At 42.4% G+C, this 25,652-nt stretch overlaps 1 protein-coding gene and 1 pseudogene across 1 annotated transcript in view; both read left to right on the top strand.

Annotated features, from left to right (window-relative positions):
- EP300 (E1A binding protein p300) overlaps positions 1 to 23,817 on the top strand; it is an 81,468-nt gene extending 57,651 nt beyond the window's left edge. Inside the window, exons 17-31 of the mRNA XM_042993363.1 lie at positions 1,726 to 1,844; positions 3,239 to 3,478; positions 4,328 to 4,416; positions 6,411 to 6,491; positions 9,057 to 9,113; positions 9,922 to 9,999; positions 11,728 to 11,795; positions 14,203 to 14,353; positions 14,467 to 14,613; positions 15,213 to 15,326; positions 16,263 to 16,428; positions 17,192 to 17,356; positions 18,418 to 18,579; positions 20,725 to 21,006; positions 21,266 to 23,817. Coding sequence (XP_042849297.1) covers positions 1,726 to 1,844; positions 3,239 to 3,478; positions 4,328 to 4,416; positions 6,411 to 6,491; positions 9,057 to 9,113; positions 9,922 to 9,999; positions 11,728 to 11,795; positions 14,203 to 14,353; positions 14,467 to 14,613; positions 15,213 to 15,326; positions 16,263 to 16,428; positions 17,192 to 17,356; positions 18,418 to 18,579; positions 20,725 to 21,006; positions 21,266 to 23,479 — 4,133 coding nt within the window. The 3' untranslated portion in view covers positions 23,480 to 23,817. The remainder of the gene's footprint in view (positions 1 to 1,725; positions 1,845 to 3,238; positions 3,479 to 4,327; positions 4,417 to 6,410; positions 6,492 to 9,056; positions 9,114 to 9,921; positions 10,000 to 11,727; positions 11,796 to 14,202; positions 14,354 to 14,466; positions 14,614 to 15,212; positions 15,327 to 16,262; positions 16,429 to 17,191; positions 17,357 to 18,417; positions 18,580 to 20,724; positions 21,007 to 21,265) is intronic.
- LOC122240654 lies at positions 13,727 to 13,821 on the top strand (annotated as a pseudogene).
- Positions 23,818 to 25,652: the final 1,835 nt, after the last annotated feature.

Consider the following 25,652-nt stretch of genomic DNA (forward strand, 5'->3'; position numbering starts at 1 on the left):
TTAAGCTTGGAGCCCTTTTGGCCTGGTCTCTGTGTTATTACTGGTGTTGGAGAAGACTTTGTCTTTCCTGTGGTAGGTATATTTGCTTCCTGCGGTCACTGGGTCAGTCACACCCTTCCTTTCTCCAGGGTTGGGTGCTTAACAACCTCTCAAAATTGTCTTTTCTTCAGAGGAAGAAATTGTTACGTACCCTTGACTAAAACGCAAGAAATAGTAGCAGCGATAATAAATAGTACTACGTATTGTCAGCCTACTGTATGCGCCGGGTACCATGCCACACACCTGTACTCTCCCATCTACTAACTTTACAACAACCCTGGGCAGTTACTGAAAACCTGAGGCTGCGCAAGGTTAAGTAGCTTGCCCCAGCTCACTCAGCTGGTTAAGTGAACCCAGGCAGACCAATTTCATTCTGCTCCCAGCCAGCTCCTAAATATTAATGAGTCAAACCGAGCAAGCAGCTCAGCTTAGTACAGAGTGTTAGACTCTGTTTAATTCCCACAGAAATTGATTTACCAACTTTGGGACTAGGACTTCTTAGGGCTCTAGTGACACCCTCTATGGCACAGGTAGGGCTTCTTTCAAGGGAGGAATCTGCTGGCTCCTAAAGATGCTGTATATAAAGGTGTTCCATTAATACAATGCAACTTAAAATGTTGGGGTTAAAAATTTACTTGGATTTAAATAAGGTTTATATAATCAAGGTGTATTTTAAGGTAGGCTGCAAGGAACCCAATCTCACTGTTAGGAATCTGTTTTTAAAACGGCTAATTTCACAAGTTTGTTCAACTTTGTTCTTTTGAGCACAACCAGATATGAGAAACAAAGAATCCTCTCCCATCCGTTTAATTTTTTTCATGGCTGCCCCACTATGAAGTGAAAAATATCTAAAGTACTAACAAATAAGCTATCTTGAAGATAAAATTATTTTGTAAACAGAAGAAATAACAAGGCCTCTGCTCAGAGTGTTTTAAAGCTCAAACCTGGACCCTTAAGAGTAGCTTCTTAAATAATAGCTTAAATTAATTCCATTTGGGACACACCAGCAAATCTTTCCTGACTTTAGAAACATACCCAAGTACACTGGAATGAAATTTGATCAGTTGAGTCTGTTATTTGGGCAATAATAATTTAGTTCTCTCTTTGTTTAGACTTGAACCTACCATTTGTCATTGAGATAATAAATATATGTATTCCTCCTAAGCTCTAAAACATCAAGCAGTTTAATGAGGGACTCTTCCCACCAGGGGTTCTGATTCCTTTAGTGGTGAGACAGTATCAGGTCTTCTGACTTGTTATATACTCTTCTCATGAGTGAGGACCTCTTTCTGTCCTTCTTTGACAGCACACTCCCCTCTCCCCTGCCATCACTAATATATTTTGGAATTTTTTTTGACCAGTGTCTTCATAAATTTCTGGAATGCTTAGGATGCTGTTTCTACTTGGTCAAGACTATTTTAACTGAATTTCTGATTAAAAAGTAGCTGAGCTGTTTAGGGTATTTAAAGCTGACTAGACATGGTGTCTACCTGACACCATTCAAAGGCGCTACCTGATGTGGACCAAAAATTAGAAATAGGAAGTGTGCTGTAAGTGGTATTTCCGTGGAGACGGTATAGGCAGTTTTGTGTTTTGTGGCTCTTGAGATTTGTTTTAATAGCTTCAGCTTGAGCGTTTTCTTTTTCTTTTACTTAATTGATAACTAATTTCAATTGTGCTCTTAAGTTTTTAAGCCAGAAGAGTTACGACAGGCACTGATGCCAACATTGGAGGCACTTTACCGACAGGATCCAGAATCCCTTCCCTTTCGTCAACCTGTGGACCCTCAACTTCTAGGAATCCCTGTAAGTATGTGGTGGTATTTTTTTTTCTTTTTTCTTTTTTTTTTTTTTTTTTTAGTGTTCATGCAGGTGAGTTGAGGGAGGAGCAGAGGGAAAGTGGGGGAGAGAATCTTGAGCGGGCTCCATGCCCAGCATGGACCCCAGTGCTGTGCCATGCTCGATCCCCTGACTGAGATCGTGACCTGAACCGAAATCAAGACTCAGACGCTTAACCAACTGAGCTACCCAGGTGCCCTGTGGTGGTACTTTTGATTTTTTTTTTTTTTTTAATTTGTTAACAGCTTTATTCAGGTATAATTCACATATTATTCAAGACACTCAAACTGTACAATTCATTGATTTTTGTGTATTGACAGAATTGTGCAGCCATCACCACGGTCAACTTGGGATCATTTTCATCACCCCAAAAAAGAATCCCTGTGTCCATGAGCCCTCATGCCCATTTCCTCCCCCATCCAACCACTAGTCTACTTCTGTCTCTATGGATTTTTTTATTCTGGATGTTTCATTAAATGGAATTATATAGTATGTGTTTCTTTGTGACTGACTTCTTTCAGGGTTCATTCATAATGTAGCATGAACCAGCACTTGATTCCTTTTTATGGCTCAGCAATACTCCATTGTACGGCGATACCACATTTTGGTTACCCATTCATTAGTTGATGGACATTTTGGTTGTTTACACTTTTGGGCTATTGAGGATAGTGCTGCTGTGAATGAACATTCATGTATAAAATTTTTGTGTGGTATATGTTTTTGTTTCTTTGGGGTATATACCTAGGGTCGTGATTACTGGGTCATAGGCTTATTTATTTTTATCACCTGAGTAGCAGTAGCTCTGGTAGAAAAGCTGGACCCAAATTAACTTCCTCTGTTTTTAAAATTGCCTTTGCACACCAGACCGCTGGGACACTTCATTTGAGGCTTGTCGGTGGTATTGGATAAGGCAGTGGAGTGCTTACAGGGGCAAAATTCATTAGGAACTTCTTTTTTCCTATATTTTTGAGGCCTTAGATCACTGAAGTTCACTGGGCTTAGTTTTCTCAAGAGTCGGCCCCTTTTAATACTAAAATGTTAAGGCTGTTTTACCTCTTGGTGTTTCAATGGATCACACATACACTGTGGTAAAGTATCTGGAGTTGTTTTAGTAGATCATCAGCCTGCTGTCTGAAAAGTTTATGTAGTGACTCTTGTTATTTCTGCCCTCTGAGTTGCTTCATATCTCTGTAGCCTAATAATTTAAAGAAGTGATAGGTATCAACTTAATTCCTTGGACATATAGTCAGGACAGCGACTTAACTTTTCTGGAAAATCAATGATTATAGGAAGACACACCATCTACCTTAAATATACTGAGACTTTGGGGTAATGTTGCTTGGTGTCACTTACCCTTCTAGGATTACTTTGATATTGTGAAAAGCCCCATGGATCTTTCCACCATCAAGAGGAAGTTAGACACTGGACAGTATCAGGAGCCCTGGCAGTATGTGGATGACATTTGGCTTATGTTCAACAATGCCTGGTTGTATAATCGGAAAACATCACGGGTGTACAAATACTGCTCCAAGCTGTCTGAGGTCTTTGAACAAGAAATTGACCCAGTAATGCAAAGCCTTGGATATTGTTGTGGCAGAAAGGTAAGAAATTTTTGCATGGTAAGAATTATTGAAAACTTGACTAATAGAATCCTGAATCATCAGATTGTAAACTCATAATAGGGCTTTGGATCTTACTTATCTATGGGTGCACAGTGCCTGGCACGTACTGTTGTTTTCTTGCACACCAGTTCACATGTAGCTCCTCTTGTCCCATTGAGTTTTTTTGCTAAGTGGCTGAAGGATATGACTGCTAAGCCTACCTCAGAGTGGTGCCATAATACTGTACCGTAGTCTCTCCTTACCTGTGGTTTCACTTCCCACCATCTCAGTCAACCATGGTCCAGAAGCAGAGATTCATCTTCTGACGTATTGTCAAAAGGTCAATATCGTTTATGCTACATCACAGTGCCTCCATCGTTCATGTCCCTTCATCTCATCACCTAGGCATTATATCTTCTGTCATCACAAGAAGGGTGGGTACAGTGCAGTAAGATATTGAGAGAGGCCACAATCACGTAACTTTTATTACAGTATGCTATTGTAATTGTTCTATTTTATTACTAGTTATTAATCTCTTACTGTGCCAAATTTGTAAGTTAACTCTGTCATAGTTACGTACGTATAGGGAAAACCACAGTATGTATAGGGTTTGGTGCGGTCCACAATCTTAGGCATCTACTAATGGTCTCTGCCTGTGGATCAGTGGGACTGCTATAGTATAGTCAACTAGAATGGTTGTGGTTCTGTGTATTGCCTTGGAAACTGAAATAGCTCGTTACATAAATGAGAACTAAGAATTCACTGACTTTTGTTTCTGATTTGCCAGTGTAAATATTCTAGCTTGTCTTGCAGGTGTGTGTACTATTTAACAAATGGTTTCTGTTGCAGTTGGAGTTCTCTCCACAGACACTCTGTTGCTATGGCAAACAGTTATGCACAATCCCTCGTGATGCCACTTACTACAGTTACCAGAACAGGTAAGCTCAACTATGTGTGGACCATGGTCCGTGTATCCGTGTGTCCAGGGACTGCATGCGGATGGACCAGCACACATACATTCGTGGTCATGTGTACCTTGCTTGAAAACAGCTGTACAGCACAAGTTCTGATCCTAGCATTCTGCCTTTTTTGCAGAATTAGTGTAGTTTTCTAGCAGGAAGTAGCCTTCTGTCAGTTATCTGGCCCCTTATTTTTTATAAGGCAGGAACTCCAAGCCTTGGGAGGTTAAGCAGCTCACAGAGTTGGTGGCATAGATGGGATTACATCCTGGCCCCCGCTTCTCTTTCCCATTTCTGTTCACAGCTTACCACAGCCTGAGGCAAACTGAGAAAATTTGTGAACGAATTAGTGTTTTCTTGTCCATGAAACTGCTGCTATCGCCTTTCCCAAAAACTATCCACAAACTTTTAACCAAAAGTTTGTTAGCCAGCTGTATCATTTGGGATATGTTTCATTTTTGTGTGCAGCCTCTCCATAAATTGTTCTTCTCAGAGCATTTGAAAACAGGATTCAGAGTTTCTGCTTTGCCCGGGTTAACCATATAAAAAGGAGTACCTCCAAAAATAGGTCTGCACCAGACTTACTTAAAAAGACTTGCATATGACAGTGGATGGTAGAGTTGTAATAAATTAGGTGCCCCTGCTTTATCTTCTCCTGCCCAAACAATGGCTGTAATCCCAGAGATGGCATTCAGTAATCTATTTTAACTAAGATCTGTCTCCTAGATTCATTAATTAGCCTACAATATAACATGCACAGAATGTTTACTGGGGGCTCTGAAATGGTAATAACAAGGCTGGGCAGTTAATATCTTTTAATAAAACCAAGCTCATGGTGGTGGTTTTTGCTGAACTTGTGTGCTACAGATGCATTTCCAGCTTTGAAAAAGTCGCTTGAACTTTTTGTTTTGATGACCAAAAGGTGCACTCTCCTAATGGTTTGTTGTAATCATTAGAATCCATAGTTTTTCATTCTTAATACCTGGGAAAAACCCTCAAGTTGTTAAAAGCACTTGCATTTTAAAAAAACAAGTTAACAACCGGCATGAAGTTCTTCTCATGCTGCAGTCTTGACATTTATACCAGTTTGGAGTTTTTAACATGAATCTACAGTGTTCGTAATCTTTGTATCCAGAACATGTCATCATGTGCCTGCACACACCACTGCCTTTCTTTCTTGCCTTTTAAACTATGTCAGTTGATGGCTACGATCCATATTTAAGCACTTGTGCAGATTTTTCATTGAAAAATAGAGAATTTTTTAAACTTATATGCCTTCCTTGGGAAGCAAAAAGAAATTTTGTGGGTTTTTTTTCAACCCAGGGTTGGTTTTAGGTAATTGCTTCCTGATCTTGTATTCGTAGTGAATTTTTTGTTATTTATTTTGCTGTTATTGGAAATGGGGAGAAGTGTGTGATTGCTATGTTTCAGTAATAGATTAGCAATTCTTCTCTCTCCAGTATGTTTATCCTTCCCCTTTTTGATTATTTGCATCAAATAGCATTAATTATTAAAATGAAAGAATGTAGGTCTGTGTAAGTGATACTTTTTTGTTTTATTTGCTGTAATCATTTGCTGCTTGTGATCCCATTTGAGATATTTAATGCTAATCTGTGCTTTGCCTTGGCTTTCTGCTTTGTGTTGTCTTGTCTTGCTTTTATGTTTTTTGTTGTCCTGCAATCCCTCATTTCTTCGTTTGTTTTGTGTTTTTTTTTTCTCCCTCATGCTTGTCGTTGTCTGCACTTGGCTTTGATTGCAAAAAAAAAAAACCAAAAACAAAAACAAAAAAACAAAAAAACCCAAACTGTGGGGCCCATAAATCTGCATCATTGAATGTCCTTGTCGCCGTTGATGACCTGCTCTCTGCTCCCGTCCCCCTCCTTGGCCTGCTGTGATTGGTGGCTTCGTTGCTTGGCTTGGGCTGTGTTGTGTGAACGGAACAGTTCACCCCAGTATGGCCTTCTTGCCGACAGGTATCATTTCTGTGAGAAGTGTTTCAATGAAATCCAAGGGGAGAGCGTTTCTTTGGGGGATGACCCTTCCCAGCCTCAAACGTAAGTAACTGCATTATTTTGGAAAGTGCTGTCTTGGTGTGTTGTCAAGTGCTGATGCTAAAGCTTTTTTAAGTGGTCTTGAGTTACACGGCCCGTGTAGTAGCCGTTAGCCAGTTTGCTATTTAAATACAAATTAATGAAAAGGAAATAAAACATTATACTCACGTTGCAAGTGCTAAACAGACATTTGTGGTTAGTGGCTGCCATGTTGGTCAGCACAGATAGAGAACATTTCCGTCACAGCAGAAAGTTCTGTCAACCCTAATCTAGGAAATATATCAACACTGGATGGTCATTTCGATCTCTCTCTTTTTTTTTTTTTTTTTTTTTTTTTTAATTTTTTTTTTTCAACGTTTTTTTTTTTATTTATTTTTGGGACAGAGAGAGACAGAGCATGAACGGGGGAGAGGCAGAGAGAGAGAGGGAGACACAGAATCGGAAACAGGTTCCAGGCTCCGAGCCATCAACCCAGAGCCTGACGCGGGGCTCGAACTCACGGACCGCGAGATCGTGACCTGGCTGAAGTCGGACGCTTAACCGACTGCGCCACCCAGGCGCCCCTCGATCTCTCTTTATAAGGAAACAATGAGCTTTTCGCCTAAAAACTGGAAGGCTGTAGTGCAAGAGAACTTTATTATTAACGGTTTTAAGTTTGAGGGGAATTGAACAAATAACTACCTTACAGCCTTCATCACGTAGCCATTTATTAGAGTGACCTAGAAGAGAGAGACTGGTTGGGTGTTTGCAGTCTCACAAGCTCTTGCTAAATGCCAGGACAAATTTCAGACGTAGGCTAAATTAGTTAATAGTTCTTCTGATCGCTAAGATGTAGTTACTGTGCTTTTAATATTCTTGGGTTCCTTCTTTCCTGGTTTAACCTATAATAAGCAGAAGCGGTTCAGAACATTCCAAAAAGTAAGGAATTGTTATATTACTAGTTAATATAGGGCTTCTGAGGAAAAACTGGTTCGCTTTTCCAAATTAAGTCTTAACGTTGCACTTTTCCTTCAGTTACTATTGAAATATGATGTGGTAGAGTCTAGCCTTAAGGAAATTTTCTGCCCTTGGGTGAATTGAATTAGGCTGACAGCTCTTAACTAAGTTTCCCTGATGTGGAAAGGAAGGCAGCCTTACCGTTGGTACAGTTGAGTGACTTCCCACATGTCCTAAACCTTAGGACGGTGCATCTCTTACACTGAAGACTATAGAAACCCCCATCCGATTCTGCAGGTCTGTAGTGGGCCTGAGAGGCTGCATTGTTGACAAGCTTCTGGGTCTTTCTGCGCTGCTGGTCTTTAGAACACACTTTGAGTTGCAGTGCCTTCGGTCATTTAGAGAATAATGTCTAGAACCATAACCAGTAGGAAACGGTTTGAAGGTGGAGATGTCCTCATTTTTGTGAAGGGGAGTCGCAGTAGTCACAGTTGGGCCTCCTGAAGTTTATTCTAGTTGGAGAAGGAATAAGACTGTTAGCGTCTGTATTTGTGAGGCTAGGAGTTGTGTGGTATGCTAGATTTCAGGATAGGAGGCCATGTGAAAGTCTTAAATACTATAAAATGAAGAATTTTTACCCTTTAAAATTACCCTTTCTGGGTAACTGTAAATAACCTGAAATAGGTATTCTTAATATTGAGGCTTTTTTTATTTATATAAAAAGTTGTTTGACTAGAGTATTAATTTTAGTGGTTTAGCTTCTCCCATATACACCATCTTTCATAGCTCAGTCTAGGAACATTCAACTATTAAATGATACAAATACTAGGGGCACCTGGCTGGCTCAGTCAGTGGAGTTATGTGACTCTTGATCTCAGTGTTGTGAATTCAAGCCCACATTGGCTGTAGAGATTACTTAAAAATAAAATCTTTAAAAAAGAAAAAAAAAAGGTATAAACACCTGACGTTAAGAGTAGTAGGCAAGATTTAAAAAGGAAAAGAAGAGGGGTGCCTGGGTGGCTCAGTCAGTTAAGCATCCAACTCTTGATTTCGGCTCAGGTCATGATATCCCAGTTCATGAGTTCAAGCCCCGTGTCAGGCTGCGCTGATGGTGCGGAGCCTGCTTGGGATTTTCTCTCTCTCTCTCTGTCCCCCTCTCCCTCTCCCTCTCCCCCTCCCCCTCCCTCCCTCCCTCCATCTCTCTCTCTCTCCCCCCTCCCCCTCTCTTTCTGCCCCTCCCCTCCTCGCTTGTTCTCAAAATAAATGAGTACATCTATGCATACACATAAATATAAAATTACATATATATAAATAAGTTATAATATTTAATATATATTAAAATTCTCCAGAAAGAAAAGAACAGACTCATGTTTCCAGTTGTTGAGTTCCTGGGTTCTCCATTTCCTATAAGGGGAAATAGATTTACTATAAATTCCTTTCTAAAAACAAAGGCATTCCTTTATGTTATTGTACGTTTTGTGGGAGCCAAGAACGTACCTGTTTAATGATATCCTCAGTATTTTCTTAGAAGTATAATTCGTTTACAAGATTTGTTCCTTTGGTTAGAATAGTGGTCAGACTGCTCCTCTCTCCATATCACTTTTGCTCATTGTGTCCCTCTTTTCTCCTTAGTACAATAAATAAAGAACAATTTTCCAAGAGAAAAAATGACACACTGGATCCTGAACTGTAAGTAATTTCCCTTGAATAATCAGTACACTTTGGTGTTCCTTCTTCCTTCGTTCTCTTGGTTTGCAGAGGCAGTGAGATGGTTCTATATCCTGAGGATACCTGTACATAACATACGTGCAGCATAGATGGTAGAAAGGTGGAACTTTGCTTTATAGTCCATATTCGTTGAGATTTCACTAAATCCAACTGATAGTTTGGTGCTTTATGGGCCCATGTGAAGCCACAACACACCTCTGCTCGGTGTCCTGTGTTCTATCCCTGTTTCCTGGTGCATTTTCAAACGTCTTCATGCTCCCCTACTTTGTAGCCAGGCCATTCAGAGCACTGAACTGTGCCAGTACTCTGGGCACGCCTAAAATGGGTAGGATGGTGTCGGACTTCTTTGGAAGTTTAAAAAAGCAGCAGTGAACTTTCACTTATTACTGTCTGCCCACAGTCCATTTAAAATGGTCACATTCAGGGGCACCGGGCTGGCTCAGTCGGTAGAGCGTGCAACTCTTGATCCCAGGGTTGTGAGTTTGAGCCCCATGTTAGGTGTAGAGATTACTTAAAAATAAAATCTAAACAATTAAAAAAATGTTCCCATTCGGTAGCTTAACTTAATTGCTTTTGAATTTTGTTCTGCCTGTTAATATTAAAGAGCTTTTAAAAACTGAAAACCTTTTTAAAAAAATAGCTATTAATTCATTTCTTTGAATGTGATGTTTGGCTATCTTTTGAATTGTTCAGAAATCAAGGGAAATGTTGGGAAATTTTGATTTGGTTAAAGTTTGGATTTCATCTTGACTTGGCTTTTCATTTTCAGGTTTGTTGAATGTACAGAGTGTGGAAGAAAGATGCATCAGATCTGTGTGCTTCATCATGAAATCATTTGGCCATCTGGGTGAGATGGCAGTATTTTTTCTAGAGTTACTTTTCATTGTGCATTTTAGCAAGTTTTTGGTTTTGCAGTGGGAATGGGAAGAGATAATTAAAATTCACTTTTAAAACATTTAGTAAGCTAGAATCCAAAAATATAGGTCTTTTAATTTGCATGCATTGCTTTAATCCAAATACAGATATTTTACTCTGTTGGTTTTTAAAGTTCTCTTGTAAAGAATCTATATCAAAAATAAATGTTTTTGAAAAATCAGTAAAGAAATCTCTAGCACCTGAAAACTAGCAAAGGGGTGTGTTAGAAGCAATTAAAGTTGCCAGGTTTTGAACGCTACTTATACTGGCAACAGTAGAAAAATTAGAAGATCTGGAGGGTGTCGATGGGGCAGCTTTGTTGTTACCTCTGAGAAAATGTCATGCTATAAATGATACGCTAAATGGTGATGCTGGTTAGGATTTGATGTTTTGGGGGTTGGACAGTAAGTTTCATGGCTATTGTCCAGTGAAGACAGAGTTTCATAAAAATGACTAGGTACGGACTTTAATAAACAAGCTATTCTTGAGCCCCATGTTCTGTTTCTGAATATTCTCCATGTATTTACTCAAGCTTCATATTATCAAAGACTTTGTCAGCAACGAGTGGATTTTTGTCCATTCTGACACTTGTCTGCTACTCTGGGTCTCCTTTTACTCTCCAGGAATGGGAGTTGATCCCAGCTCTGTTCCAAGGGTGGGAGTGTCTATGCATGAAGTGACTCATTCAGATGGGATCTAGGGGTGCCTGGCTGGCTCGGTCAGAAGAGCATGTGACTCTTGATCTCAGGGTCACAAGTTCGAGCCCTATATTGGGGATAGAGATTACTTAAATGAATAATAAAAACTTAAAGATGGGATGTCTGCACTGCTCTACGCTTTGTTGATGCTGGTTTGGAGGTCACAGAAAAGAGGCAGCTAATCTACACATTTCTCAAAAATAACACACAGGGAAAATCACAGTCATTTGATGTGTATATGGCTTGTCTTTAGATATGCCTTTTGCCTGTTCTCCTTAATTACAGACTAGGTAGGAATAGTTGAGAGACTTGCAGTGATTCTTGCAATTTAAGGTCAGTCACCTGGTTAATGAGCGCTTGTATGTTCTCAAGTTTTTGTAAGAAATTCTGCTTATGCACACGTCCTTAAATAATTCGGACAAAGAGTGTACCTTCTAAATCTGTTGGTACTGGGGCTCCTGGGTGGCTCAGTCTGTTAAATGTCTGACTCTTGATCTCAGGGTTACGAGTTCAAGCCCTGCATAGATACGTAGATAGAGATATATAGATACATATAAATAAATCTACTGGTACTCCTCTCAAAGTGTACTTATTTACATTCCTGCCAGTAGGCATTTGGATTTTTGCCAATGTGATTGGCCAAACAAATTCTTGTTTTCATCTGTAATCCATCATCTTGTCACATGTCAACCAGTTTATATGCTTATATGTTTATATGCTTAACATTTCCTCATGGTTTTTTGCATGTTTTTCAATTATGGTTTTTTATACTTTTTTTTCTCTTTTAGTGATTTCTTCATAATGCTCTTTGTATATTAATTAACTCGTTAAATATTTAGAAATATTTTTCTCAGGTTGTCTTTTGGATTTAACTTGGTACATATATATGGTAAATTTTGTGGCATATGTTACTCTAAGTGTTTCTCTAAGCTGTGTAAGCAAAGTTCTGGTTTACGTTTTAGATTTGTCTGCGATGGCTGTTTAAAGAAATCTGCACGAACCAGGAAAGAGAATAAATTTTCTGCTAAAAGTAAGTTTCATTCTTACAAGTAAATCTTGGCAATACTTCACTGAAGCATAGTTAAAAATAACCATCCAAGGGGCACCTGGCTGGTTCAGTTGGAAGAGCATGTGACTCTTGATCTCTGGTCATGAGTTCAAGCCCCTTGTTGGGTATAGAGATAACTTAAAGGTAGGTAGGTAGGTAGGTAGAAAGAAAGAACTTAGATAGATAGAACATAGATACATAGAAAGGAAGGAAAGAAAGAATAAACCATACAAAATGAATTTTCTTCCTTCAACCTTATTTAAAATATTTAATTAAGCAAAGTCAGAACCAAAACCCAAAATTTTTTCTATAATCTACCTAAAGGTAAATAGTAAATGTACTTTGTGGTGTAAAATTCATTAGACCTGGGGCTCCTGGATGGCTCAGTCGGTTAAGCTTCTGACTTCGGATCAGGTCATGATCTCATGGTTTGTGAATTCAAGCCCTGCATCAGACTCTGTGCTGATAGTGCACATGATAATAATAAACATTACTTAAAAAAATTTTTTTAACGTTTTATTTATTTTTGAGACAGGGAGAGACAGAGCATGAACAGGGGAGGGTCAGAGAGAGGGAGACTCAGAATCCGAAACAGGCTCCAGGCTCCGAGCTGTCAGCACAGAGCCCGACGCGGGGCTCGAACTCACGGACCAAGAGATCATATCTGAGCTGAAGTCGGCTGCTTAACCGACTGAGCCACCCAGGCCCCCCAATAAACATTATTTAAATGTTTAAATAGGGGCGCCTGGGTGGCTCAGTGGGTTAAGTGGCCGGCTTCGGCTCAGGTCATGATCTCGCGGTCCGTGAGTTCGAGCCCCGCGTCGGGCTCTGTGCTGACAGCTCGGAGCCTGGAGCCTGTTTCGGATTCTGTGTCTCCCTCTCTCTGACCCTCCCCCGTTCATGCTCTGTCTCTGTCTCAAAAATAAATAAACGTTAAAAAAAATTTTTTTTTTAATAAATAAATAAATAAATAAATAAATGTTTAAATAAACATTAGAGAAATTCATTAGACTTAAGGGAAAAAATTGTACATGTGGAGGATATGTGGTTTTCTTGTTTGTTTGTTTGTTAATGTTTCTTGGAGGGAGGGAGACCTCTGGGGGTAGGGGGGCAGACAGAAAGGGGGAGAGAGAATCTGACGCAGGGCTCAATCCCACAAAACGTGAGATCGTGACCTGAGCCAAAATCAAGATTCGGATGTTCAACTGACTGAGCTACCCAGGTGCGCTGGATACATGTTTTTCTTTTTCCTACATTTCTTCATATTTGGGGCATTTCTTAACAGGGGCCACATGTGGAAATATTTGTCCAGAGTTGCCATCCCATGGTTTTATCCATACCATTAGTTGGGGCTTCTTTTATAATCTTGATTGGGGATTTGGGGGAGTGGTAGTCAAAGATTGTATCATACAGTTGGTATTATCTCGCGATAGTATTTGATTTAATTTTGTAGATGCCTTTGCAATTTTTTGCTGACCGACAGGTTGCTTTTACTCCTGCACGGTTTTTCCTAATACCCAGCCATTGTTATTTTTAAATATTACTACTAGTCAAGGGAAAGTGCATATGGCTGTTCTTTGTTTTAACATCTGAGATTGGACATTTTTTCAACTAAAAGGTTAGGGGAGAACATTTAAAAAGTATTGGCTACCAGGGCGCCTGGGTGGCTCAGTCCGTTGAGCGTCCAGCTTCGGCTCAGGTCATGATCTCGCAGTTCGTGAGTTCCAGCCCCGTGTCGGGCTCTGTGCTGACAGCTCAGAACCTGGAGCCTGTTTCGGATTCTGTGTCTCCCTCTCTCTCTACTCTTCCCCCACTCATGCGCACGCTCTCACTCACTCGCTCTGTCTCTCAAAAATAAACATTTTAAAAAAAAAATTTTTTTTTAAGTATTGGCTACCATGCCTGCCTCACCTATACTAAAATCTATACTAAAATTGGAATGATATAAAGATTTGCATTGCTCCTGTGCAAGGTTGGTACACAAATTTGTGGAATAGTCCATATTTTTTTAAAAATTGTTTTCAAGTATTGACCACATTGTTTTTTGTTTTTTGTTTTAATTTTTTTAATGGTTTTTTTTTTTTTTTTTTTTTTTTTTTTTTTTTGAGAGAGCAGGGGAGACACAGAATCTGAAGCAGGCTCCAGGCTCTGAGCTGTCAGCACTGAGCCTGACACGGGGCTCAAAGTCATGAACCATGAGATCATGACCTGAGCCAAAGTCCGACACTTAACCGACCAGGCCACCCGGGAACCCCCACATTGCTAGCTTTTAATAAAAGTTTATCCTATTTATACCAACAGAAATGATATTTGATATTGAAGTCTAAGACTTGATAGAAATAAATTTGCACTGTGGTTACAACTGAACTTTTCACTTCTACATTCCTAGGGTTGCCATCTACCAGGCTTGGCACCTTTCTGGAGAATCGTGTGAATGACTTTCTTAGGCGACAAAATCACCCTGAGTCAGGAGAGGTCACTGTTCGGGTAGTTCATGCTTCTGACAAAACCGTGGAAGTCAAACCAGGCATGAAAGCAAGGTATCTAGTAATTTTCCCTTTTCTTCTCCTGTGGTTCTGCAAATGCTTATACAGTCACTGCTGATGATTCTGATGAGGTGTTGTGGTTTTTCCCTCTAATCTGAATTGTGTAGGTTTGTAGATAGTGGAGAGATGGCAGAATCCTTTCCATACCGAACCAAAGCCCTCTTTGCCTTTGAAGAGATAGACGGTGTTGACTTATGTTTCTTTGGCATGCACGTTCAAGAGTATGGCTCTGACTGCCCTCCGCCCAACCAGAGGTAGGAATTAAACATCTGCCTTCCAATTTAAATGGGAGTTTGAAGTTTAATAGGCAAAAAGCATCATGGGCAAGAAACTGATGTACTTGGTTTGGAAATGGAAATGTGGATTCTCACTGCTCAGTAACACTCTTCTGTGGCCTTAGTATACCAGGAAGGGGATATGAACAATAGCCTCAAATCAGAAGTGGGAAGCAGTGGGCTTAAATCTAGATTGTGTTAACAAGTACCTTGCCTGAGAGGTATATGAAAGAATGTCACACAAAAAAAGTTAGGATATGGTTTTGAATTTCTTGTTTCCAAAATAGTATAAAGGCCAGAATAAGAACACTGCCAGAATACATTTGGATCCATAAATACTGATTCATATACTCTGCTTCAGGCTCTACTGGGTACTGAGATTAGAATAGAGCCATAGGCTCATGAAACTCCCCTGAAGTGTTCACAGTCTAGTCATTTATCTGTGACTACGTGATGTGCATTACAAATGAGGTAAAAAAAAAAAAAAAAAAAAACAACAGAAGAGAGAAAATATAATGTCACAAGTCACATAAGGAGTTGGTTTCTTGACTTGGTTTCTTTCTCCCCACTTCGTATAGGAGAGTTTACATATCATACCTCGACAGTGTTCATTTCTTCCGTCCTAAATGCTTGAGGACCGCAGTGTATCATGAAATTCTAATTGGATATTTAGAATACGTCAAGAAATTAGGGTAAGAATATTGATCAATACTATTTTTACTTTTTTTTTTTTTTTTTTTTTTGATCATTTATTTTTGAGAGTGCCGGAACAGCTAAGGGGCAAAAAGAGAGGGAGACAGAGGATCCGATGCAGGCTTCGCACTTACAGCACAAAGCCTGATGCGGGGTGGAACTCAAAATCCGCAAGATCCTGATCTCAGCCAAAGTCAGACACTTAACCAACTCAACCACCCAGGCACCCTGATAAATGCTATTTTTTAAAAGCAATTAGCTTAAACTAACTAGGTTTTAAACTAATCACTGTGTTGTTGTGGTAAGACCTAAGTTAAAACGTACAGATATGTGACTTTTTGGCCCCTTTTCTCAGTGCTGCCAGTCTGACAGTAAGGGATATTTTGACCCTAGTTGTACTTGTCCCAGATTGGTTTTATTTAGTTCATTTAAGCTGTTGGGTACAGTTTGATTTGAAGGTTGATTGTTACTTAAGGCCAGAATCTTAAAACGGCAGTTGATCCCTGAAACCTGAGTTTCAGAACCAAAAACAGACTAAGGTCAGGAGATACATATATCAGACTGGTTCCTTACCTTCAAGTATACGTGTGTGCTTAAGAATATTCACCACTTCACCTTGCAAGTTATTACTCTTAACATTTTGCATCTCGTTTAGCTCTCTTGTTGGAATGGACCCGTATTCCTTTGCATTGTAGTTTTGGGGTCTTCAAATGCAGCTTTTTTGGGGTCTTTTTTTGGGATTTTTAGATCCAGGGTTATGCCTGGTTCTGGCCTAAGAATTTTGATCTGATGCTAAATTGTACACTTTTGTATTATCTTGTAAAAAAACAAAAAAAAAAAATCATTGGTTTCTGTACTGACTCCATCTTGTAGCATTCTTTCTGGAATGGATGATAAATTTTTCTCTTGAATATTCCGTCTATTTGTGTTGATAGATATACAACAGGGCATATTTGGGCATGTCCCCCAAGCGAGGGAGATGACTATATCTTCCATTGCCATCCTCCTGACCAGAAGATACCGAAGCCCAAGCGACTGCAGGAGTGGTATAAAAAGATGCTTGACAAGGCCGTGTCTGAGCGAATCGTCCATGACTACAAGGTCAGGAGGAGTGAGGGGCGATGACAGAACTGGAAATTTACTAATCCTGCTGCTCTGTATTCTGTCATTTGACTATCTTAACAAAAATCTTCTGTTTGTTCTCCCTTTTTCAAAGCAAGAAAAACCGTTTTAAAAGAGACTTAGATCAACAAATCTCTTTTAAAGATGTGACGAAAAATGTATTTTAGCCATTCACGATTAGAGAGCATCTCACGATAAGAACTTGAACAGATAAGTTTCTTATCTGTTGTTAACTCCTGGGGAGAAAAGCACCAACTGGTTGTTTCCCGAGCAGCATAGAGAGCGGGTCTGTAGCCATGCAGTTTCCAGTATTTGTAGTTTAGGTTGTTTGGAACACATTTCTCAGGAGGTGGGGGATGGGTATAAGGCAGGCATTCCTCACATTACAGTGTCTTGTGTTATCAGGAGTAGTAAAGGCCACAGTGTGATTGATGATGCCTCTGCCTCTGCCATTGGTCCTAGCAGGATAATTTCCTACTTTGTATAAAGGCAGGTAATCTCCCTGTCCTCACAGGCAAAGAGGAAAGACAAAACCAGAAATACTGACTGCAGACCATGATTTTTCATTGTTTATGACTGAATGTCTCCTCGGGCCATGGGGCTTAGGTATAAAATCTCTGCCACCTTTCTTTCAGATGACATTTTAATCTTTCATGTTTCTTGTGTCCATTAGCTATGACTGTTTTTGTATGGTAAATGCTTTTTTTAAAAAAAAACTATTTGTACCTGGGTATTTTCACAGGATATTTTTAAACAAGCTACTGAAGATCGATTAACAAGTGCAAAGGAGTTGCCTTACTTTGAGGGTGATTTCTGGCCCAATGTTCTGGAAGAGAGCATTAAAGAACTGGAACAGGAGGAGGAAGAGAGAAAGAGAGAAGAAAACACCAGCAACGAAAGCACAGATGTAAGGGCTTTGCATTTTCTTTCCAGCTTCTGCCTTGATTCTCATGGGTAATCAGGAGCGGGCTTCAAGTTTTGACTAGGTCTAAAGCTCTCAGGTGTGAAAGAGCTCCTTAAATTGGTCAAGAAATAATTGGCTTAGATAAGTTACTAATGTTCTTTTTCCATGGTTTTAAACCTTTTTAACATCAGATGTTGCCCTCCTCCCCCCCGCCCCCTTTTAAAATGGAACCTTGGATTTCTGGTAATGGAAAACAGAAGGAAGGAAACCCTGAAAAACTGATAGAAGAATCACCTATATAGAGCAGGAGGTGGCAAAGTACTTCCTGTAAAGATCCTGATCATGAATATTTGGGGCTTTTTTTTTTTTTTAACACTACTTTATACATGTACATACCATTCTTAGCCATATGAAAACAGGCCTGGGCCAGAGTTTGCCAGTCATCCATACACAACCTGGCTTTTGTCAGAGGACCATCTGAGATTTTCCTGGTCAGTTATTTCTCCATAGCGTAGCTAGAATGGTCTTCGTTGAGTCCAAACTACTAAAGTCACCCTTTAAGTAGCCTGTTGAACTCTTCATAGCCTTGTAGTTTGAGTTGTCTTTTCAAGCTGTTGTTATATTTTTTACAGTAGACTCATAAAATTCTAGAATGTGAGTGGAAGGAAATGAAACCAAGGTGTTTGGCTCCCTGCTTCCAGTGTATTCTTCAGTATCCCACACTGCTACTCCTTGTTCCCTGTCCTCAATTCTGGAATAGGATGGATAGATCTCAGGGATCTCCAAACTGTGAGGCTCTTATCAAAAAGCTAAGACTGCCATTGCCTTATTGAGGGATCTTAGTGTAGGGATTCTTCACTGGGAGAAAATTAGTACAAAAACTTTAGTAACCTTTAGTTCACTGTAAGTAACAGCTTAAAAAATAGGGTACGTGTAAAAGTTGGCAGAAGGCATAAGATTAGAATCTCTAGTGTCAAAAGGAGGATCCTTCTACCATTAGTATCATTCAAATCACTTCTTAACAAAAATGTTAACATTTTCTTGTCCCCTCTGTTAACCTGCAGGTGACAAAGGGAGACAGCAAAAATGCTAAAAAGAAAAATAATAAGAAAACCAGCAAAAACAAGAGCAGCCTCAGTAGGGGCAACAAGAAGAAGCCAGGCATGCCCAATGTGTCCAACGACCTCTCGCAGAAGCTGTATGCCACGATGGAAAAACACAAAGAGGTAAGGTGTGGCCATTTTGGGAGGAAAAGCAGGGCAGGGGTTCTGAAACACTGCCTACCATGGTTGGCATTAAACACGAGCACAACAGACCATTTGAAATTCAGAAGAAAGAAATCATCCGAGGAGTAAGAAGGAAGAAAAGAGGCTAGCTAGAATAGGAGGTAAGAACAGGAAGTGATACGGATGCTTTGATTTGCAGCTGTGTTAGAAATCTTGATGGCTTTGGATCGTGCCTCATACATTAAAAGCATAAGCATAGCCTGTCTGGGGTTTTTTTGTTCGTTCGTTTGTTTGTTTTTGAGAGAGAGCATGAGTGGGAGAGGGGCAAAGAGAGGGTGGAGACAGAGGATCTGAAGTGGGCTCTGTGATGACAGCAGAGAGCCCGACATAGGACTCAAACTCAGGAACTATGAGATCATGACCTGAGCTGAAGTCGGACACTTAACCAACTGAGCCACCCAGGCACCCCCCTGTCCAACTCTGTTTGTAACCATCAGGACGTCTGAGTTCTAGTGGGTGCCTCATTTGATATTCTCAACCATTAATAGTTACTATTTCAAGCAATATTTTGTGTCACAAGATTCTAGCATAACAGGATAGTTGGGAAATACCCTTAGAGTACATTGTAATACGTTTGACTTAAGTTGTGGATGTAGTCTATGATTTTATTTACTCTGAAGATGTAAATAGTGGGAATTAGAGTCTGAGGTCGTCAACTTGGGTTTGTTGTCTTAGCTGGAGGGTAACATACAATGGAAGTAATCATGATCGTTACTGGAAGGTTGGCCATAGTAAAGATTTCCAAGGGAGTCACCAGATGGTTTTATTTGCCTCCGTTTTGAGTGATTTATTACGGGCATTCCCCACTTGTTAGATTCAATGCTTTCCTGTGCGTCACATTTTCAAAATGCTCTTCCTCGCTTTGAATGCTTTTCTTTGAGCCACAATATTACAAGGTCTAGCACACGTCAAGGTTCTTTGATGCTTTTAACTTTTGGCATCTGTTTGAGATGTGTCTCTACTAAGTGTGCTCTCTTGCTGTATGTTCTTTTTCTGGAAATGTGTCTTAAGGCTCTTGTTTTATGCAAACACTGCTGCCCAAGTATATTACAAGTGTTACTGCCAGTTCGCTGGTCTCTGGGAAACTGGTAGAATATAGTGTCCAGTACCACAGTTGCTCACAAGGTCCTGATCTCTTAAAGGTACATTTTTCAGTGTAATGAGGTTTCACATTTAGAGACTAGTTAATGTAAAATAGACCTACAATATCAGCTTCCTGTTGCAGCCTTTACACTAATGGTTATAGTAGTTCATGGTGATTGTGTCCTTTCAGAATTTAATGAACAAAAATTTTGCTGTTTCTGCAGCAAGAGCTAAGAAGGTTTTGTTTTGTTTTGTTTTTTCTTTCCCATCCCCACCAACTTTTTAACATTTCGAACTTGCGGACATTTCGAACTTGCAGAGAGTTGCATAATGGACCCCCTGCTATAGCCCTTGCTGAGATTCACCAGTTGTTCGTGTTTTGCTACATCTTTTCTTTATCCCATTCCAGCTAAGGAAGAAGACCTCTTTTGCTTAACCACACTGTGGCTTCACACTCAGAAGACTTCCCCCAGTGCCACCATCTAATGTCTGGCCCTTCCGCTCCAGTTAAGGATTGTGTGTCAGGTTGAGCTGCCACGTCTCGGTTCCTGGCTTTCTTTTGTTTCATAACATGGCCGTTTGTTGTAAGTCAAGGCCAAAAAGTGTTTCGTAGGATGTCCCTCAATTTGGATCTGTCTGACTTGTCCCCTCTTGATTCAGGTCCAACCGTGGATTCAGTCTTAGAGTAGACCACTTTGGGGCAAAATGTGCACTGTCCGTGCACTGTGCTTGCCCCAGACCCTTCTTGTTTTGAAGGGATTATTAACGAGAAGGTAACAAGCTGTCGATTTCAGGCCCATTGTAGTCATTCTCAGAGAAGAGACGAGAGGCTTGTGAGCAGGAGAAAGCAAGGGCTGTGTCGTGGGACCTTGTGTGATCGTAAGCTCTTCCAGCGGCCCCGGCCTCACGGGCATTCAGCTCGACTCACCTGTTTGCTGCCATTGGCCTGGTGCCACGCAGCGCTCTTGTTCCAGAGTCAGACTGAGGTTGTCTGCTTCACAGGTCTTCTTTGTGATCCGTCTCATCGCCGGCCCTGCCGCCAACTCCCTGCCTCCCATTGTTGACCCTGACCCCCTCATCCCCTGCGATCTGATGGATGGGCGGGATGCCTTCCTTACCCTCGCAAGGGACAAGCACCTGGAGTTCTCTTCACTGCGCAGAGCCCAGTGGTCCACCATGTGTATGCTGGTGGAGCTGCACACCCAGAGCCAGGACCGCTTTGTCTACACGTGCAACGAGTGCAAGCACCACGTGGAGACGCGCTGGCACTGCACCGTGTGCGAGGTAGGCCCCAGGGCTGGGGAGCGGAGGGTGCTGGGGTGTTCTGGGTTCCTGAGAGGCAGTGCCTGCAGATGTCACACGGGTCTGCGCCCAGTGCCAGGGGTGAAAAGTCGCGCAGAGTGGGACGGGCCTGCTTCTCAGATTTTCATGGTAGAGCTGAAGGGTCTTTCTCAAAGGGGCCTTTGGGACCCCAGCAGAATACATGCAATGTTTCTGAATGACTCAAATCTTGGAGAGTTGACTGCGCCTGTTTCTCCCCCAGGATTACGATTTGTGTATCACCTGCTATAACACTAAAAACCATGACCACAAAATGGAGAAACTAGGTCTCGGCCTAGACGATGAGAGCAACAGCCAGCAGGCCGCGGCCACCCAGAGCCCAGGAGACTCTCGCCGCCTGAGCATCCAGCGCTGCATCCAGTCCCTGGTGCACGCCTGCCAGTGCCGCAACGCCAACTGCTCGCTGCCGTCCTGCCAGAAGATGAAGCGGGTCGTGCAGCACACCAAGGGCTGCAAGCGGAAAACCAACGGAGGCTGCCCCATCTGCAAGCAGCTCATCGCCCTGTGCTGCTACCATGCCAAGCACTGCCAGGAGAACAAGTGCCCGGTGCCCTTCTGCCTCAACATCAAGCAAAAGCTCCGGCAGCAGCAGCTGCAGCACCGGCTGCAGCAGGCCCAGATGCTCCGCAGGAGGATGGCCAGCATGCAGCGGACCGGCGTGGTGGGGCAGCAACAAGGCCTGCCCTCCCCGACTCCCGCCACGCCCACCACGCCCACCGGCCAGCAGCCCACCACCCCGCAGACGCCCCAACCCCAGCCGCCCTCTCAGCCCCAGCCTACCCCTCCCAACAGCATGCCCCCCTACTTGCCTAGGACTCAGGCTCCTGGCCCTGTCTCCCAGGGTAAGGCGGCGGGCCAGGTGACCCCTCCGACCCCCCCTCAGACTGCTCAGCCACCCCTTCCGGGGCCCCCACCTGCGGCAGTGGAAATGGCAATGCAGATTCAGAGGGCGGCTGAGACGCAGCGCCAGATGGCCCACGTGCAAATTTTCCAGAGGCCAATCCAGCACCAGATGCCCCAGATGACTCCGATGGCCCCCATGGGTATGAACCCACCCCCCATGGCCAGAGGTCCCAGTGGGCATTTGGAGCCAGGGATGGGGCCCACGGGCATGCAGCAACAGCCGCCATGGGCCCAAGGAGGCTTGCCTCAACCCCAGCAACTGCAGCCCGGGATGCCAAGGCCGGCCATGATGTCAGTGGCCCAGCACGGTCAGCCCTTGAATATGGCTCCCCAACCGGGACTGGGCCAGGTAGGCGTGAGCCCTCTCAAACCGGGCACTGTGTCTCAACAAGCCTTACAAAACCTTTTGCGGACTCTCAGGTCTCCCAGCTCTCCCCTACAGCAGCAACAGGTGCTTAGTATCCTTCACGCCAACCCCCAGCTGTTGGCCGCGTTCATCAAGCAGCGGGCTGCCAAGTACGCCAACTCTAACCAACAGCCCCTCCCCGGGCAGCCTGGCATGCCCCAGGGCCAGCCGGGGCTGCAACCACCTACCGTGCCGGGCCAGCAGGGCGTCCACTCGAATCCGGCCATGCCGAACATGAACCCCATGCAGGCAGGCGTCCAGAGGGCCGGCCTGCCGCAGCAGCAGCCACCGCAGCAGCAACTCCAGCCGCCCATGGGAGGGATGAGCCCCCAGGCTCAGCAGATGAACATGAATCACAACGCCATGCCTTCACAGTTCCGAGACCTCTTGAGACGGCAGCAGATGATGCAGCAGCAGCAGCAGCAGCAGCAGGGAGCCGGGCCCGGGATCGGCCCTGGAATGGCCAACCACAACCAGTTCCAGCAGCCCCAGGGAGTTGGCTACCCCCCGCCGCCGCAGCAGCAGCAGCAGCAGCAGCGGATGCAGCATCACATGCAACAGCTGCAACAAGGGAACATGGGACCGATGGGCCAGCTCCCCCAGGCCTTGGGAGCCGAGGCAGGAGCCAGTCTGCAGGCGTATCAGCAGCGACTCCTCCAGCAACAGATGGGGTCCCCCGCTCAGCCCAACCCCATGAGCCCCCAACAGCATATGCTCCCGAACCAGGCTCAGTCCCCACACCTCCAAGGCCAGCAGATCCCTTCTTCTCTCTCCAATCAAGTGCGTTCACCCCAGCCTGTCCCTTCTCCGCGGCCACAGTCCCAGCCCCCCCACTCCAGCCCTTCCCCGAGGATGCAGCCTCAGCCTTCTCCACACCACGTGTCCCCACAGACCAGTTCTCCACATCCTGGACTGGTAGCTGCCCAGGCCAACCCCATGGAACAAGGGCATTTTGCCAGCCCGGACCAGAGTTCAATGCTTTCTCAGCTCGCTAGCAATCCAGGCATGGCAAACCTCCATGGTGCAAGCGCCACGGACCTGGGACTCAGCACCGATAACTCAGACTTGAATTCAAACCTCTCACAGAGTACACTAGACATACACTAGAGACACCTTGTAGTATTTTGGGAGCAAAAAAATTATTTTCTCTTAACAAGACTTTTTGTACTGAAAACAATTTTTTTGAATCTTTCTTAGCCTAAAAGACAATTTTCCGTGGAACACATAAGAACTGTGCAGTAGCTGTTTGTGGTTTAAAGCAAACATGCGAGATGAACCTGAGGGATGATAGAATACAAAGAATATATTTTTGTTATGGCTGGTTTCCCACCAGCCTTTTTTTCCCCCCTTGTGTGTGTGGTTCAAGTGTGCACTGGGAGGAGGCTGAGGTCCGTGAAGCCAACCATATGCTCCTGCCTTGCACCTCCAATAGGTTTTATTATTTTTTTTAAATTAATGAAAATATGTAATATTAATAGTTATTATTTACTGGTGCAGATGGTTGACATTTTTCCCTATTTTCCTCACTTTATGGAAGAGTTAGAACATTTCTAAAACCAGAGGACAAAAGGGGTTAATGTTACTTTAAAATTACATTCTATATATATATATAAATATATATAAATATATATTAAAATACCAATTTTTTTTCTCTGGGTGCAAAGATGTTCATTCTTTTAAAAATGTAAAAAAAAAAAAAACAAAAAAAAAACAAAAAAAAAAAACTCCTTTCCTCCCCTCAAGTCAACTTTTGTGCTCCAGAAAATTTTCTATTCCGTAAGTCTGAGCGTAAAAACTTCAAGTATTAAAATAATTTGTACATGTAGAGAGAAAAATGACTTTTTCAAAATATACAGGGGCAGCTGCCAAATTGATGTATTATATATTGTGGTTCTGTTTCTTGAAAGAATTTTTTTCGTTATTTTTACATCTAACAAAGGAAAAAATTAAAAAGAGGGTAAGAAACGATTCCAGCGGGATGATTTTAACATGCAAAATATCCCTGGGGTTTCTTCTTTGCTTGCTTTCTTCCTCCTTACCCTGCCCCCACCCCCATACACACATACACACACACACACACACACACACACTTTCTGTAAAACTTGAAAATAGAAAGCAAAAACCCTCAACTGTTGTAAATCATGCAATTAAAGTTGATTACTTATAAATATGAACTTTGGATCACTGTATAGACTGTTAAATTTGATTTCTTATTACCTATTGTTAAATAAACTGTGTGAGACAGATACCTGACCTTGTTTCACTTCTTGCCATCACATCTTTGTCCTAGCACACATTGATCTGATTCGATGTCTGGTACGTGGGGTTCAGAGGAAAAAACAAAAGCACTAGTTTGCAGCCTTCCTACACTATTACATAAAGTGAATTCACAAATAGATTTTGGTAAATTTATCCAAAGTTCAGGGGAAAAACCAAATACCAGCTAAATGTCAATTTCACCAATTTTAATTGATATTCATTAGCTTTTCACAGCTTGACATAGGACCTTACAGGGATAAGAGTGAGCACCTCAGCTGGATCATACCTAAGTCAGAAGTAGCTCCTTGAGAAAACAGCACTTGATGCCTTGGGCGACATAAGTGCTTATCCTCTGTTACACTTTGGTTTTGCTACCTGCTAACCAGTAAGTCAATGAGAGGGGACGCGGGGTGAGGATGTAAGAGAGGAAAATGTGTGGAAATAAAATCTGGAAACCTAAGAGATTACAACCATGAGTCCAGTATTGCGCTAGGTGTTTACAGAATGAAGAGGTCTCCAACTAAATCATGAGAAATTTAAAAAGCAGAATACTGTTAGCTGCTTTGGCGTCATCGGGCAGTCCTTGTTTTTGTCGTAGAGCTTTACCACAGTCCACTAAGGACTAAAGAAAGATCTTCGAGTAGCTTAATTCAAACACCTATTCTATTTTATATTGTCTCAACAAAAACAACCAGTATCTTGATGTGAGATGAACTCGCACGCTGAGCATTAACCAGAGACCACTCCAGAAAATGTCACGCACCTACCTGCCTCGGCTCGCTGGTCCAGCAGATAGACCTGGAGCACCTCCGTTCTGTGCCAGGCAGGATGGCACACAAGGACAGGACGCAGCCCTGCAAGAAAAAAAAGATGCTTAAGGGGGATAAAAGTAGAAAGCGTTGATGGTACAAGCAGGGAACAGGTGCGAGTCGGCAAAACCTGCTGATGGCAAAGTCTGGAAAGGATAGTACTGAAAATGGATCTTGGAAGGGCGCCTGCCTGGCTGGTTCAGTCGGTAGAG

The sequence above is a fragment of the Panthera tigris genome, chromosome B4, assembly GCF_018350195.1.
Source record: "Panthera tigris isolate Pti1 chromosome B4, P.tigris_Pti1_mat1.1, whole genome shotgun sequence".
In the NCBI taxonomy this organism is placed as follows: domain Eukaryota; kingdom Metazoa; phylum Chordata; class Mammalia; order Carnivora; family Felidae; genus Panthera; species Panthera tigris.